The 17,608-nt window shown below is 36.0% G+C and overlaps 1 protein-coding gene across 8 annotated transcripts in view; it reads right to left on the bottom strand.

Moving 5' to 3' along the window:
• SHOC1 (shortage in chiasmata 1) overlaps nt 1–17,608 on the bottom strand; it is a 108,851-nt gene that overhangs the window by 49,478 nt on the left and 41,765 nt on the right. For all 8 annotated transcript variants that reach the window (XM_016961425.3, XM_016961426.3, XM_063788422.1 and 5 more), the window contains 4 exons: nt 12,404–12,511; nt 10,548–10,656; nt 5,797–5,891; nt 2,610–2,852 (listed from right to left, as the gene is read on the bottom strand). In XM_016961425.3, the coding sequence (XP_016816914.1) occupies nt 2,610–2,852; nt 5,797–5,891; nt 10,548–10,656; nt 12,404–12,511 (555 nt within the window). The remainder of the gene's footprint in view (nt 1–2,609; nt 2,853–5,796; nt 5,892–10,547; nt 10,657–12,403; nt 12,512–17,608) is intronic.

Genomic DNA, 17,608 nt, shown 5'->3' with positions numbered 1-17,608 from the left:
ATTTATAATCCTTTGGGTATATACCCAGTAATGGGATTGCTGGGTCAAATGGTATTTCTGGTTCTAGATCTTTGAGGAATTGCCACACTGTCTTCCACAACAGTTGAACTAGTTTACACTCCTACCAACAGTGTAAAAGCATTTCTATTTTTCCACATCCTCTGCAGCATCTGTTGTTTCCTGACATTTTAATGATCGCCATTCTAACTGGCATGAGATGGTATCTCATTGGTACCACATTTTCTTTATCCAATCCGTGTTAATGGGCACCTAGGTTGATTTCATGTCTTTACTATTGTGAATAGTGCTGTGATGAACATATTAGTGCATGTATGAGATAAAAGACCTCTACAAGGAGAACTACAAAACACTGCTGAAAGAAATCATAGATGACACAAATAAAAGGAAAAACATTACATCCTCATGGATTGGAAGAATCAATATAGTTAAAATGACCAGACTGCCCAAAGCAATGTACAGATTCAACACTATTCCTATCAAACTATCAACATCATTTTCCACAGACCTAGGAAAAACTATTCTAAAGTTCATATAAAACCAAAAAAGAACCTGAGTAGCCAAAGCAATCCTAAGCAAAAAGAATAAAGCCAGAGGCATCACATTACCTGATTCCAACTATACTATAGGGCTAGAGTAACCAAAATGCCAGGGTACTGGTACAAAAAGAGATACAAGGACTAATGGGACAGAAGAGAGAACCTAGAAATAAAGTCGCACACCTACAGCCATCAGATCTTCAACAAAGCCAACAAAAATAAGCAAGGGGGAAAGAACTCCCTATTCAATAAATGGTTCTGGGATAGCTGGCTAGCCATATACAGAAGACTAAAACTGGATCCCTACCTTTCACCATATATAAAAATTAACTCAAGATGGATTACATATTTACATGTGAGACCTTAAACTATAAGAATCATAGAGGAAAACCTAGGAAATACCATTCTGGACATCAGCCTTGGGAAAGAATTTATGACTAAGTCCTCAAAAGCAATCGCAACAAAAACAAAAATTGCTGAGTGGGACCTAATGAAACTAAAGAGCTTCTGCACAGCAAAAGAAACTATCAACAGAGTAAACAGACAGTCTACAGAATGGGAGAAAATAATCACAAACTATGCATCCAACTAAGATCTAATATCCAGAATCTACAAGGAATTTAAACAATTGAACAAGCAAAAAACAACCCCATTAAAAAATGGGCAAAAGACATGAACAGACACTTCTCAAAAGAAGACTTACAAGACTTACAACATATGAAAAAAGTGCTCAACATCACCAATCATCAGAGAAATGCAAATCAAAGCTACAATGAGGTACCATTTCATATCATTCAGAATGGCTACTATTAAAAAGTCGAAAAACAATAGAGGCTGGTAAGGCTGTGGAGAAAAGAGAATACTTATACACTCTGGGTGGGTGATGTAAATTAGTTCAGCCACTGTGGAAACAGTTTGGAGATTTATCAAAGAACTTAAAACAGAACTATGTTCGACCCAGCAATCCCATTACTGGGTATATGTTAAAAAAATCGTTCTGTCTTCTGTGTTTGAAACACTCCTTGCTGATAACAATTCTTATTCAGATTCCTTATCTCCTTAGACCAATCTCCCAACATAGACAGTAATTTCTAAAATTCATTTCTAAATATGTTCATTATCCTATAATAAACTATAAACTTTCCCAAATCTGGCTAGGCACGGTGGCTCATGCCTGTAATCCCAGCATTTTGGGAGGCTGAGGCGGGCAGATCACTTGAGGTCAGGAGTTCGAGACCAGCCTGGCCAACATGGTGAAACCCCATCTCTACTAAAAATACAAAAAGTAGCCGGGCATGGTGGCGGGCACCTGTAATCCCAGCTACCTGGGAGGCTGAGGCAGGAGAATGACTTGAACCTGGGAGGTGGAGGTTGCAGTGGGTCGAGATCATGCCACTGTGCTCCAGCCTGGGCAACAGAGTGAGACTGTGTCTCAAAACAAACAAACAAACAATAAAAACAAACCCCCCCCACACACAAAATATATAATTCATGCTAAATACGTTTAATTTACTATTAATATAATGCTGTACATAGCAACCCAAATAGCTCAAGACATAGATACTCAAAAGACATTTTTGCCTTCTTAAGTTGTACAGTAAAAAATGAATTAGTATACTTTTAAGTAACAAACGAAGATCCTCTATTGTTAAAGAGTGATATTGAATGCTAACGTTCAGCTGTTAGGTCAAAAAACAGTTACTGCAAAATGCTGGTTTGCGTCTAAGCCAATGTGAAAAGAAACTGCTAGCAATTTAATCATTTATAAAAGGAAACAAAGTCACTTTAAATGAAAATGGCTAGAAATTTAAAAACTGAGACTATAGAATTTTAGGACATAACAAGATTTTAGGGTTAGCTAGTCAAAATTCATCATTTTTTCAAGAAAATGGGACCTAGAGAAATCCAAAGTCATAAATTCTGGCAGAGCCAGGGCCTATATGGAATGCTAGAACCTAGTGATTTTCCCAATTACCTAGAGGAAATCCAGAATCTAACATTTTCACATTCTGAAAATGTTTACATAACTAATATTTACTGTGATGTACTTACATTCTAATTGAAGCACTTTCGTAGGCAAAAATATCTCAATTTTAGTGTCATTAGAAGACAAATTATCATGACATAAATATGTATTCAGATGTTCCAATGTTTCCATCATTTTCAGATTTAGTCCTGCTTGTTTCCACCACTCTGCCTTTTCCGGATTAATCACAAGGCTTTCTTCTTTAACAGAAAATATCTTTTTCAAATCTGTAACTGAATATTGGCTGTGGGGCTCTTGAATTCTTGGCACTTAAAAAAAATAAAAAACAAATAGTTAGAAACAGTCTACAAAGCAAAAGAAACAAAACACAATAAACAGAACCACACTCCAATTTCTTTATGAAATGCATTTTTATGCATTAGAAAATAAGTGAAACTTGAAGTTATAGCTGGTATTTTTGTCTCAAGATGCTAATATTTGTAAAAGTTTAAGCTATTGTAGCAGTAGAAGTCACATAAAGGATTTATTTCACTCTTTGAAAATATCAAAAAGTTAAAATTATTCTAATATTTAGTAGAAGGAAATCTTATTTTGTTTGACCATTTTCAATTATTAAATTAATGTTTAACATTTTGAAGTAATACAAGCTTTATTAAATTAGAAATTCTAACTCATTATAATAAGCCTAAACAAGAAGAAACATTTGTTCAGATTTTATGATGACTATATCATCTTAGATATTGTGGTACAGCGCTTACTGCCTCATTACTTTCTAGCCTAAACGGGAGAAATCATAACATATGGAGGAACTGAAGTAGCACAACTACCTAATATTATTATCTGCATTATAAACATCAACCTGAAATTAGGACTATAAATTTTGAAACTCTAATTTTGGAATGGTGCTTTTATAATGACAGTAATATTAAGAAGAAATTAAAACTTAAAAATACTAATATTAATAATAGTAATTACAAGTTACTAAAAAACATCTGGCACTGTGCTAAGTGCTTTCTTTACATGCATTATTCTTAATTAATCCCTAAATAATTCTATAAAATAGGTATAATTTTTAATAGTTTTATTAAAGTATAACTGACATGCAATAAACTACACATATTTAGAGTGAAAAGTCTCATAAGTTTTGACATATTTATACATTCATGAATCCATTACCACAATCAAGGTAATGAACATATCCATTCTCTCCGAAGTTTTGTATCCCTCCTACCTCTTTACACCTCCCTTCTAATCTTCCTCATCCCCCAACCCCTGTCCCACTGTTCTGCTTCCTGACACTATAAACTACATTTTCTAGAATTTTATATAAATGGAATTATACCATATGAATTTTTTGTGGTTTCTGTCATTCTGCATAATTATTTTGAGATCATCTGTGTTGTGTATATCAACAGTCCATTCCTTTTTTTCAGATAGAAATAATTGTAGATTCACATGCAGTTGCAAGAAATAATATAAGACATCTTGTTCCCCCCTTTTTTTGCTTTAAAAGTATATTATACTATGTAACTGATAATTTCAATATATGATCTGATTTTGATGTCTAATGTTTCTGCTGTATCTCACTGATGATGCCAATATATTTTGTGATTGTTGTCTATTAGCATGTGTTTCTTTCAACTTTGTGGAAGGTCTTTGAAGCATGAGTTGAAGTACATTCTTCCAGAAAAAAAATTTATTTTCCTCTAGAAAGGATTTACTTTTGTCTCTATGTGTTTGGGAGGCACTGTCAACCTGGGACCACTTTAAATTAAATCACCACTATTTTTAAAAGTATATAGGTGGTTTGAATTCAGACTGCAACCAGGCATGATGGCTGCCTTCTGGTTAGCAGTACTTAAGAGAAATTTTTTTTCTTTTCCTCTCTTCCAGCTCCAAGGTAGAAATATGCAAATTTATTCGGAGTTCCCTTCTGTATATGGTGGTTTACTTTTGTATGCCCTTATTTTGATGGTAGTTTGTTGAATTCCCAGTTTTATGTAGGGGTCCCCTATCAGACCCTCCACGTAGGATATTTCTTGACTCTACACTACATGTCGACCTCAAAACAGAAGTTCAAAGTCTCCAAGGTTTAATAGAAAGCTTGGAGTGAAAGCCAGCTTTGGTGCTTACTTGCTTCCCAGGATTCCTGTTTTCACTTTGTTTTTGGCCTCCAAATGCAACTCAGTGATTCATTTAAAAATTTTTTAAAACAATACCTTATCCAAAGTTCCATTTCCGTGATGGAGTAGTTCAGACACAGACAAGAGTTTAACTTACTCAGATAAATTTTGAATACACATGTGAAATGTATATTCACCTCAAAATTATTTTGTTAAACTATAAACAAGTTTTGCTAAAATGTTATTTATTTTTGAGATGGAGTCTCACCATGTTGCTCAGGCTGGAGTGCAGTGGTGATCTCAGCTCTTGCAACTTCCACCTCCCTGGTTCGAGCGATTCTCCTGCCTCAGCCTCCAGAGTAGCTGGGACTACAGGCGTGCACCACCATGCTCAGCTAATTTTTGTATTTTTAGTAGAGAGGGGGTTTCAACATGTTGGCCAGACTGGTCTCGAACTCCTGGCCTCAAATGATCTGCCCGGGTCGGCCTCCCAAAGTGCTGGGATTACAAGTGTGAGCCACGGTGCCCGGCCATTTTTTTTGTTTTGTATGTTCGTTTGTTTGAGACAGAGACTTGCTCCTTCACGTAGGCTGGAGCGCAATGGCGCCATCTGGGCTCACTGCAACCTCCGCCTCCCAGGTTCAAGTGATTCTTGGGCCTCAGCCTACCGAGTAGCTGGGACTAAAGGTGCGCCCCGACACTCCCGGCTAATTTCCGGCCGTTGTTTAAATGTTTTTAAATGTCCTTTTTGGAAAGCTTGGGCAACTAAAACTTTTAACATTAGATGAGATTTTTTTTTATTTTTATTTTTTTTACAAATAACTCACAACCTTGGAAATACAAATTACTTGTATGGGACAGTTTTATGTACTACTTGTATTTCATTTCTTTTCTTTTCCTTCTCCCATGTATAGGAATTACCCAGAAAATCAGCAAGATCCGGATCTTGTCATATACTTCTGCACCTAGCATAATGAACCTTATGGAAGATATCTTGGTATTTTAGCTTTAGGCGAAGTTATATATTCTGTTAAGAAATGGTCAAAGAAAAAGGATATCCCACATTTCTACTCGTTGTACCTTTTTACCTATACTTTCTATTTATCACTTAAAAGCAATTAATCTTTACCTGTAAGCAAAAATGGGTTCAAAGGGCTTCTACATCTTTCTAATTGCCACATCATGTAGTATTCATTAGCTGATTCTTCAGCAGTAAGCAAATTACTGAAAAAAAGAGTTAAAGTTTAATACATTAATAATATTGAGTCTTTTGTATAATAAAATTTTATTTTATTTTATTTTTTTGAGGCAGAGTCTCGCTCTGTCGCCCAGGCTGGGGTACAGTGGCATATCTTGGCTCACTGCAACCTCCGCCCCAGATTCAAGCGATTTTCCTGTCTCAGGCTCCCGAGCAGCTGGGATTACAGGCGTCTGCCACCATGCCTGACTAATTTTTGTATTTTTAGTAGAGGCGGAGTTTCACCATGTGGGCCAGGCTGGTCTCCAGCTCCTGACCTCAAGTAATCCGCCCACCTTGGCCTTCCAAAGTGCTGGGATTACAGGTGTGAGCCACCGCGCCTGGCCCAAAATTTTATTTTTAAAAAGTATTTTTAAAGTACTTTTACACTCAAAATCAAGTGACAAATTGACTTTATAAATGTGTAAACTGCAGTCGAGTTCTACAGACCAAATATCAAACACAGTACTCACTTCCTCCATCCTTGGGAAAGTTTGGTAATTTGTAAACTCAATTGTTTCTACTTGACTGTAAATTACTCCCACCTCTACCTCCCTTAATGGAACCTGGAGCCAGAGAGGGCTGACTTGGGAGAGTTTTAGCACTTCCCTCCATAAACTATGCTAGCGTCAACCTTATATGCCACCAAAAATAAAAATACAATCTAAGTAAAATTACCATGCTTACCATGCACATAGCAAACTCAACAAAAATTTTTATAAAATTGCTGTCCCCAAGTCCATTCCATATAGAAATTCTGGATCCTCTACTGGCTGAGGATCAGAACTGTGAAAAAGTCCTTCTCTGGAGATGGCAGAGTCCTAAAGTTTAGTTCAAGACCTTCAATCTTGGTGGGTTTGTGAGTGAGTGATGTGTGTCTGTGTATGTGTGTTTAGGGGTACTGGGGAGGGGGGAGAAGGGAGAAAATAAGCATGACAATCAGTGTAAATTACAGCTCATCTGTAGCTATGATGCTACTAGCCTTCGTAGGGGAAAGACTATTAATTCATAAACCCCTTTATCTGTGTCCCAAGCTTCCTGCTACCCTGAGTGAGAACTGATTGCATTCTGTTTCTCTGTTCATATGGAACATATATGAGCATGCTAATTATAAGTATTGCCAGTTAAATTGACAGTCTAGGGCAGTGGAAAGCTAGGTTTTATGTCTAAGGCATCCAGTTTACCCACATAATCCAAAAATCTGGTCATGTGATAGAAAATTTGAGAATCTAGACAATTCCTGAATCTTACCAAGGTTTCTTTGACAACACCTCAGATTGTAAGCAACTATTTTAAAGTGAAAGGAAGGTGTTATATTTAGCAAGCCATGTCCAATATAGACACACATTTTCACTCTTAATGGAGCTTTCTGAAGGCATGTCTGAATCTGATACATTGTTCATAAAAATATATTCACAAGTCAGCAGTCAGTTAGTAGCTTAATAAAATCTTATGCCATACAGACTTTTCTTTTTTAGGCCATAAAATCTAGCATAGAATCTTATATGTGGTAGGCACTAAAAATATTGTTAACTGGGTATTATTTTCAGCCAAAATGTTGTGCTCTGAAATAAAAATAATTGGGACCATAAAAATAAGTTAAAGCTACAATAACATTCTTTGTTATTTTTCCTTCTTTTTTTCAAAAAAATTTTAACACCTTTTCTCCTTGTTTTTAGTTTTACAGTTGAGATATACAGTAGTTCCCCCTTATCCATGAGTTCACTATACTCGGTTTCATTTATCTGTGTTCAACTGCAGTCCAAACTATTAAACAGAATATTCCATAAACAATTCATAAGTTTTAAATTGCACTGTTGCGAGCAGTGTGATGAAATTTCATGCCATCCTACACCATCTCGCCCAGGATGTGAATCATCCCTTTGCCCAGCATATCCACACTATATATACTCACTACCTGCCCATTAGTCACTTAGTAGCATTCTCAGTTATCAGATCGGCTGTTGCAGAATCACAGTGCTTGTGTTCAAGTAACCCCTTCTGTAACTCCAAAGCACAAGAGTAATGAGGATGGTATTTGTTATGGTTGTTCTATTTTACTATTTTACTATAGTTATTGCTGTTAATGTCTTACTATGGCTAATTTATAAATTAAACTTTATCATAGGTATGAATATATGAGAAAAAACAGTATATATAGGGTTCAATAACATTCGCAGTTTCAGGCATCCATTTAAGGTCTTGGAATTTATTCTCCCAGCATAAAGGGGGACTACTGTAAACTCATTTTTAAAATATGGATTTTTAAGCTTTTACAGTCGCCAAACAAATGGAAGTGATTTATCTCTTGCTGGTAAATGTAGTAGTGAGGGGAAAACTTCTTTCAGTTGTTTCAAATGGCTCTAAAACCATTAGCTAATTTGAAAGCCTTTTTTTTCTAACTTTGCCAAATCATAAGTCATTAGTTAAGATTTTTTTCATAAATTCTTATTAGATATTTGAGTTATAACAATAGACATATAACTTGTGATTAAAAAGAGCTTATTATGGTTTAAATACTTTTAAAATCAAACTGAAATTAAAGATCATACTAATTTCTGCTAGTTTCTGTTTCTAAAAATGCCAGTCTGTCATAACAGATGGATTAGGGTGTATGGACTAAATAAAAGAGTAAAAGGGCACTAACAAAAACAGTATATGTCCTGCAAATAAATATCTTGGACCTTATCAAGAGAACTAAAAGTATTTAAACAAAGTATATGTAGTTTCCATACTTGTCCTATGCTCTTTTTAGGGCTCATATCTGATATGGACAATTCTTAGTTCATGATAGAACTCTGTATAGCACAAATTTACTCTAGAAATGTAAATAATTCTTAGCCAGAAGATAAAGATATATTTAGGGCCCTCAGTCTTATGCTTTGACACTTTCCTGAGACCATTAATAGAAGCCTAAGCAGCCAGTGATGAATTATACAGCCTTGACTCCAGCTGGTCCCAGTAATCCAAATAGCACTCTCCTCTGGCAGATCAGCTAATTATAACAAGAATTCAAACCTAACACACACAGTTCCCACAGTTTCCAGTCCTGGAATAATTCATTAGAGACTTGTAGACTTTACTGTCATCTTCCTGAAAATATGTTATTTTAGGACACATTAAGTTCTAGGTTTACAGTAGACTAATTGTACTGGTTATGTTCCCAATTTTTTAACTGGCGTAAGAAGCAGAGGAATGGAATGGCTTTATTCCAGGATAGCAGACTAATCAATCTTAGAAAACATTAAGTTACATGTGTGCTGCATGGTTTAAGACAGCAATGAAAGCTATCTCAGACTCTATCAAAGGGCAAGGATGCTGGGCTATTAAGCTATGCAGTTTTGGCTCAAACTAGAATATAATGACCTAGCCCTGCAATATCAATTCTACAATTTCAGACTATTCTGTGCAATAATGATGGGGTATTGAACAAGTTTACGAATCAAGCCTTGGTTCTGTATGTCTGGTCCACCCATTACTGAGACCACATTGACAAGAGGTGAACAAGGTCAGTGGATGTCCTCTGTTAGAGATAGGACATCCATAAGAGAGCAAGGACTCTTGCACTCTTAATGGGAATAAACTGATAGCCAAATCTATTGATCAACGATTGTCCACACTGCTCTGTGATCTTTGGCTACTTCTGGCCACAGACCTATGACAAATCTTTTAGTAGACCTCTTAACAACCTTATAGATACTATTATTATCCCAGTATTGTAGATTTTAAAAACCTGAGGCACAGAACAATTAAGGTTGCAGTTAGAAAGTGATAGAGCTAGGCAATCTGGCTCTAGTTCAGAGCTTCTAACCACTTATTATGGGCTGAATTGTGTCCCCACAAAATTCTTATGTTGAAGTCCTAATCCTCAGTACCTCAGAATGTGACTGTATTTGGAGACAAGGTCTTTAAAGAGGTAATTAAGTTAAACAGGGCCATTAATACAATGTGACTGGTATCCTTATAAGAACTGGAGATTGGGGTATAGACAATGATAGAGGAAAGAATATATGAAGGCAAAGGGACATCTATAAGCCAAGGAGGGAGGTCTTAGAATGAAACCAACCCGGCTGACACTTTGTTCTTTCACTTCTCACCTCCAGAACTGTGAAGGAATAAATTTCTATTGTTTAAGTCATCTAATCTGTGGTATTTGTTAGGGCAGCCCTAGCAAACTAATACACCACTACATTGCCTTTCATGGCAGTGACTGCCAGTAGAGACAGTGCCATTAGCAAGTGTCCAGTGGCAATGTCCTAAGCATACTATTCCAATGCCAGGATCTTAAAAATTTTTAAAGTTATTTATTTTTAATGATAATATATTCACATTAAAAATACTGAAATGTATAAAAGCCATACTGTGAAAAATCTCCTACACACATTGCTAGGTTACCTAGTTCTTTTCTGGATACAACCAATATTACTTGTTTCTTGGGTGCCCTTCTAAAGATACTCTTTGCATATAAAACCAAATATATACATAAATTTATATATTCCTTTTAGTTATTTATTACAGACACTGTACTAGCTCTTACATTTTTTCATAGAGGTATCTTGGAAATTGCTTTTATATGGAGAGATTTAAATAAAGACTGCTTGTTCTGAATTGCAACATGGGTTCTAGATATAATCTTTACTTACATTTTACAAACCGGAGATAATGGAAATGTCTGAAGTTCTGTACGTAATGAATTCACTGAAGAATGTTGGCATTTTAGGAATAGAGGAGTTAGTGGCATTTCTAACTCTCCTGGAATATATGAAAATTAAAGTTATGTAAACATTGAATAATATTAAGTAGGCTAGGCGTGGTGGCTCACACCTGTAATTCTAACACTTTGGGAGGCTGAGGTGGGAGGATCACTTGAGTCCAGGAGTTTAAGACCTGGGCAACATGGCAAGATCAGTCTCTACAAAAAGTACAAAATTAGCCAGCAGTGGTGGCACATGCTTGTAGTCCTAGCTACCTGGGAAGCGGAGCTGGAATGATTGCTTGAGCCCAGGAATTTGAGATTGCAATGAGCTGTGATTGTGTCACTGTACTCCAACCTGGGCAACAGAGCAAGCCTTTGTCTCTAAAAAAATAAATAAATAAAAATTAAGTATAATTTAGAACATTTTGTAAGCAACTATTATGTTTGGTCATCTGTTAAAACAAAAATATTTCAATAAAAAGAAATTTGAGTTGAGATATAAAATGTCTTAAATGTCTATCTATATAAGGAATTACATATATATAACATTGTGTCTCAATTACAACCGTGGTGATTTTTAAAACATACATTAATAGCTAAACTTTATTGAGTTTACTGTGTTTAACATAAATTCCAAGAGCTTTATATGTATTAAGGCTTTTGATTCTGACAGCTTGTGTTGTCAGTACTTAGGCAATAGAATTATTTTTATTTCCAAAGAAAGAAAAAAATTATTATTTTTATTTCCATACTAATTATTAGTGATGTTAAACAAACTGTATTATAAAGAGTAATTATTCACCTTAATGACTCTGGACTCTAGATGGCCTAGCACAAAATTATATATTTATAGGGCGGGCTTGAAAAAGTGATTCTCATGTATTGCTAACTAGTAAGTGTGGTTTTATTACTTTCATAAATAAAGCAGTAAACTTTCAAATAGATAATTCAGAAGATCCAATTATAAATGTAATTAAGTATCAGGGCTATCAATATAGTTAAGCAACATACTTTGGCATTGTACTGGAACAAAAGATGATTCTAAGATTCAAAATTTGGTAGAATAATATTAACAATAATGATGACATAGAGAACAATAACATTGCTTTGGGAGATTAAAAATTCAAATTTAAAAAAATGTGACAGTGGTCAGCAAGATTGCTAATATTGAGATGAAATATGAAATTTTATTTACTGAGCTATAATATTTTAAGGTTTCTATTTTTAATATTAATGCTATTTCCTCCATTCTTCTTCTACACCCTTTGTAACTGCCATCTTTTTGTTATTCAGGGGTTTTTTTGTTTGTTTTGAGACAGAGTCTAGCTGTTGCCCAGGCTGGAGTGCAGTGGTGTAATCTCGGCTCACTACAACCTCCACCTCGCCAGTTCAAGCCATTCTCGTGCCTCAGCCTCCTGAGTGTCTGGGATTACAGCCATGTGTCACCATGCCTGCCTGGCTAATTTTTGTAATTTTATTAGAGATGGTGTTTCGTCATATTGACCAGGCTGGTCTTGAACTCTTGATCTTAAATGATCCGCCCACCTCAGCCTCCCAAAGTGCTGGGATTACAGGCGTGAACCACCGCACTAGGCCTATTATTCAGTTTTGATGCCAGTAGAAATCTAAGTTAATAATAGTAATAAATATAAAGGAGCAAATAAGAAAAAATGACAGGATTATAACAATCCAATTTTAAACATGGAAACTGACTCACAGTACACTGTATATGTGAATGTACTGTACTTTTACATCATAAATAGGTAATCCCCAATAAGCTCAATGATTTATCAAAGTTTCTACCTGGTTTACTGCACTCTTCTGGTTCACTCTGGCTTTGAATGGTCAAAATCTCTGTGGAGCTGAATTTTATATCCCCGATATCCTCAATTCCATGCTTGTTAGTAAGATCTGAAAAGGAAGAAACTCTGCTATTAGCAAATGTACCATTAAATTAATTTTCTGTAACCTTGTTCAGTGGCATTTTCCTTTTAAAGTATCTTTATTGTTTTATTGCATGTCAATTTTTCCTTTTAGAGAGAAGTAGAGATTTATACTTCTGAAGAAAATGCTAACTTAGGTAAATAACTATTCCCCCATGCACACTCCTTGTTGCCTTTCAACTGTCAATCAGAATTACCCAAGGAAAATAAAAATGGCAAAATCTACATAATCACTGGAAGGTAAGATAGGGTGGGCAATCCATAAGCCACAAACTTCAAAGAATGAGGTTGCTTTGAAGGGTTTCATCTCTATCAATATATGATGACTTTCTATGCCTTGCTTAGCTGGAACTCTACTTGTCTATATGAATACTGCCACTTTGGCTTTCTTTTTTCTTTCTTTTATCTCCCTTCTTCCCTCCCTCCCTCTCTTCCTTTTTTCCTCACTTCCTCCTTCCTTTCCAGCTGCCTGACACATTTTACCTATCCCTTTTTTATCTTTTGCCTTCTTTCCTTTTTTCCTTCCTTCCTTCTTTCCTTCCTTCCCTCCCTCCCCTCCCCCCTTCCTTCCTTCCTTCCTTCCTCCCTCCCTTCCTCTCTCCCTCCCTCCTCTGTTTCCAGCTGTCTCACACATTTTGCCTATCCCTTTTTTATCTTTTGGCTTTCTTTCTTCCCTCCCTTCCCTCCTTCCTTCTCCACCCTAGATGTCTGACACATTTTGCCTATCCTTTTATTTTCCCCTCCCTCCCTCCCTCCCTCCTTTCCTGCCTTCCTTCCTGCCTTCCTGCCTTCCTTCCCCAGCTGTCTGACACATTTTGCCTATTCCTTTATTTTTTACCTTTTGGCTTTTTTTCCTTCTTTTCTTAAGGCTCAACTCTTGAAAACAACATACTCAGTGGTTCTTTATTGAAAGACATAGATTTTGTATTTTGTTTTTTGAAATTATGATGCATCTTATAATCTGTATGTGCATTTAGAATGTTTCTTTCTTCCCTAAAAATTCTTAAGTTGATAATACATCTTGCAGTTGGTAGGATCTTTGAATCAGACATATGGTCATTATATTTGCTTTTTAAATTTAATCTAAGAATCGATCTCTCTTTTAATAGAGAAGCTTAACCAATTTATATTTACTCAAACAAAGGTGATACTTTTATAATCTTATTTTATGCTTCCAATGCCTTTTGCTTGCTTTGCTCTTCTTTATTTCCACAGAATTAATTCTATTGCTCAGAGTTTTTTTATTTTTTCTTCTCTGTTAGTTCAGAAGTTATACATGTTATCAACTTTTAAGTTCAGGGGTACATGTACAGGATGTGCAGGTTTGTTACATAGGTAAGCATGTGCCATGGTGGTTTGCTGCACAGATCATCTCATCACCGAGGTATTAAGCCCAGCATCCATTAGCTATTCTTCCTGATGCTCTTCCACCCCCTACATCACCCCCCGATAAGCCCTAGTGTGAGTTGTTCCGTCCACCATGTGTCCATGTGTTCTCATCATTCAGCTCCCACTTATAAGTGAGAACATGCGGTGTTTGGCTTTCTGTTCCTGCATTAGTTTGCTGAGGACAATGACTTCCAACTCCATCCATGTACCTGCAAAGGACATAATCTCATTCCTTTTTATGGCTGTATAGTATTCCATGGTGTATATGTACCACATTTTCTTTTTCCAGTCTATCATTGATGGGCATTTAGGTTGGTTCCATGTCTTTGCTATTGTGAATAGTGCTGCAATGAACATACATGTGCATCTATCTTTATAATAGGATAATTTATATTCCTTTGGGTATATATATACCCAGTAATGGGATTGCTGGGTCAAATGGTATTTCTGCTTCTAGGTCTTTGAGGAATCGCCACACTGTCTTCCACAATGGTTGAACTAATTTTCACTCCCACCAACAGTGTAAAAGCATTCATTCCTTTTTCTCCACAACCTTACCAACATCTATTGTTTTTTTACTTTTTAATAATAGCCTTTCTGACTGGCATGAGATGTTATTTCATTGTGGCTTTGATTTGCATTTCTCTAATGATCAGGGATGTTGAGATTTTTTTTTCATGTTTGTTGGCTGCATGTATGTCTTCTTCTTTTTCTTCTTCTTTTTTTTTTTTTTTTTTTTGAGACAGAGTCTTGCTCTGTCACCCAGGCTGGATGGAGTGCAATGGCGTGGTCTCAGCTCACTGCAACCTCTACCTCCCAAGTTCAAGTGATTCTCCTGCCTCAGCCTCCCCAGTAACTGGGACTACAGGCACTTACCACCATGCCTGGCTAATTTTTGTATTTTTAGTAGAGACGGGGTTTCACCATGTTGGCCAGGCTGGTCTCAAACTCCTGACCTCAAGTGATCTGCCCACCTCGGCCTCCCAAAGTGCTGGGATTACAGGTGTGAGGCTCTGCACCTGGCCGTATGTCTTCTTTTGAGAAGTGTCTGTTCATGTTCTTTGCCCACTTTTGGGGGTTGTTTGCTTTTTTCTTGTACATTTGTTTAAGTTCTTTGTAGACTCGGGATATTAGACCTTTGTCAAATGGAGAGATTGCAAAAATTTTCTCCCATTTTGTAGGCTGTCTCTTCACTCTGATGATAGTTTCTTTTGCTGTGCAGAAGCTCTTTAGTTTAATTAGATCCCATTTGTCAATTTTTGCTTTTATTGCAATTGCTTTTGGCGTTTTCGTCATGCAATCTTTGCCCATGCCTATGTCCTGAATGGTATTGCCTAGATTTTTTTCTAGGATTTTTATAATTTTGGGTTTTACATTTAAGTCTTTAATCCATCTTGAGTTAATTCTTGTATATGGTGTAAGAAAGGGGTCCAGTTTCAGTTTTCTGCATATAGCTCCGCCAGCTCCCCCAGCACCATTTATTAAATAGGGAGTCCTTACCCCATTGCTTGTTTTTGTCAGGTTTGTTGAAGGTCAGATGGTTGTAGGTGTGTGGTCTTATTTGAGTTCTCTATTCTGTTCCATTGGTCTATGTGTCTGTTCTTGTACCAGTAACACGCTGTTTTGGTTACTGGAGCCTTGTAGCATAGTTTGAAGTTGGGTAGCATGATGCCTCCAGCTTTGTTCTTTTTGCTTAGGATTATCTTGGCTATTTGGGCTGTTTTTTGGTTCCATACAAACGGCTTGCCTGTTGTTGGTGTATAGGAATGCTAGCAATTTTTGCACATTGATTTTGTATCCTGAGACTTTGCTGAAGTTGCTTATCAGCTTAAGAAGCTTTGGGGGCTGAGAACATCTTATGGTAAATCAATGCATTATCATTAATTTTATAATACATGTATTTCAATCTTTATTTTTTCTATCAATTAAAAAAGGCTACGTCTCAGTTCTCCTATTTATAAAATAAGAAATTTAGCATATTTTTTCACCAAAACTTTCTCCCTTTCAAACAGATTAATCTAATTAAAGCTGAGATCTTGAGGATCTTAGAGATCTCTAAGATCTTAGCTTTAATTAGATTAGCCTATGTTTCAAATGAGGTTATAATTGATTTCTTTCAAAATTATCTGGCTTTTGTTTTAAGAAAGCAGGAAACACATATATTAGTTCTCCTCTCTAAATCCTATAGAATGACAGTAGCCATCTATAAAATACATAAAGTGAGGAGAAGGGGAAGGAATATTCATCTACATTTCAGAGATAGTAATAGAATCCTAGGAGATAAAAAGAAAATTTAAAAACTAGTATATAAAACAGAATGGAGTTTTACTTCTAGCAATAGCTCCTATTGGACCAATCTTCCTGTAGATAGCATTTATAACTCTCAACAAAATATGTAAAATGACTATCTGAAGGTACTACAGTCTAAAGCATGCAGAAATGGGAAGGGAATTGATACTGAGTGAATTTCCCATTTTTACAGCTTTTCACTCGAAGGGATGACATATTTCGTACTAGCTGGGTCAACTAGAACTTGGATAAAAATCTGTGGTCTTATTATCTTGAAGAATGAGAGGACAGTTCTACGTGAATTAGAGTTCAGGGTTACCACAGCAGCTGGAAGATAAAGGAAGAAATCCAGGAAAAGAAAGAGCAACAGAGGAGGAGCCCCAAACTCTATGTATAAACTCTGCTTAAAAAATCTCTGGATGATCCCTGAACTACACATGTATGGGGCAGATTGAAAGCATATCAGCTAAGGCTATATAAAGATTTCAGCTCTTTCCCACCATAGTAGAGACAAAGTTTATAGTTTGAGTTCAGCCAAGTTATCAGCCTATTAAAACAAACAGAGAAAGTCAACTCTCTTCAAAGGAACATAGCAAACTACAGTTTCTGTAATGTATCAGGTGCAATGTCAGGATACAATCCAAATACAGTTAGTAAAATGAAAAAACAGGAACATGTGACTCATTCTCTATAAAAAAATATGTTACTGGACACTAACCATGAGATGACTCAGATTTTGAAATTAGTATCCAAAGATTTCAAAGCAGTAATAACATAACATAGTAATCACTATGCTAAAAGATGTAAAGAAAAATATGGTTGTAATGAATGAGCAAATAGAAATTTTCAGCAGTGAAAGAGAAACTATAAAAAAGAACAAATGGAAATTTTAAAACAATATCTGAAGTAAAAAATTCACTAAATGAGCTTAACAGAAAATTAGAGGTGACATAAGAGTCAGTGAAATTGAAGACAGAGCAACAGAAATTACACAATCTGAAAAACAATAAGAAAAAAATTGAATAAAAATGAACAGAGGCCAGGTGTAGTGGCTCATGCCTGTAATCCTAGCACTTTGGGAGGCCAAGGTGGGAGGATCACTTGAGCCCAGGAGTTCAAGACCAGCCTGAGCAACATAGTGAGACCCTGTCTCAACAATAAAAAAAGAAAGAAAGAAAACATGAACAGAGCTTCAGTGACTGTGGAACAATTTATCTACCTAGTTTTTTAAACTATATATCTTTGTATTTTTGTCATAAAATATAACTCTGTGGTAATCAAGAACTACTCACAAAGCAATACGCTTGCTCAGTTGCCTTCAATGATGAATTCCACTAAACATTTTTTAAAAATCAACATCAATTATTTAGCTCCTCCTAAAAATAGA

This window comes from Pan troglodytes, chromosome 11 (assembly GCF_028858775.2).
Source record: "Pan troglodytes isolate AG18354 chromosome 11, NHGRI_mPanTro3-v2.0_pri, whole genome shotgun sequence".
Taxonomy (NCBI): domain Eukaryota; kingdom Metazoa; phylum Chordata; class Mammalia; order Primates; family Hominidae; genus Pan; species Pan troglodytes.
This window is presented reverse-complemented; position numbering and strand designations above follow the sequence as displayed.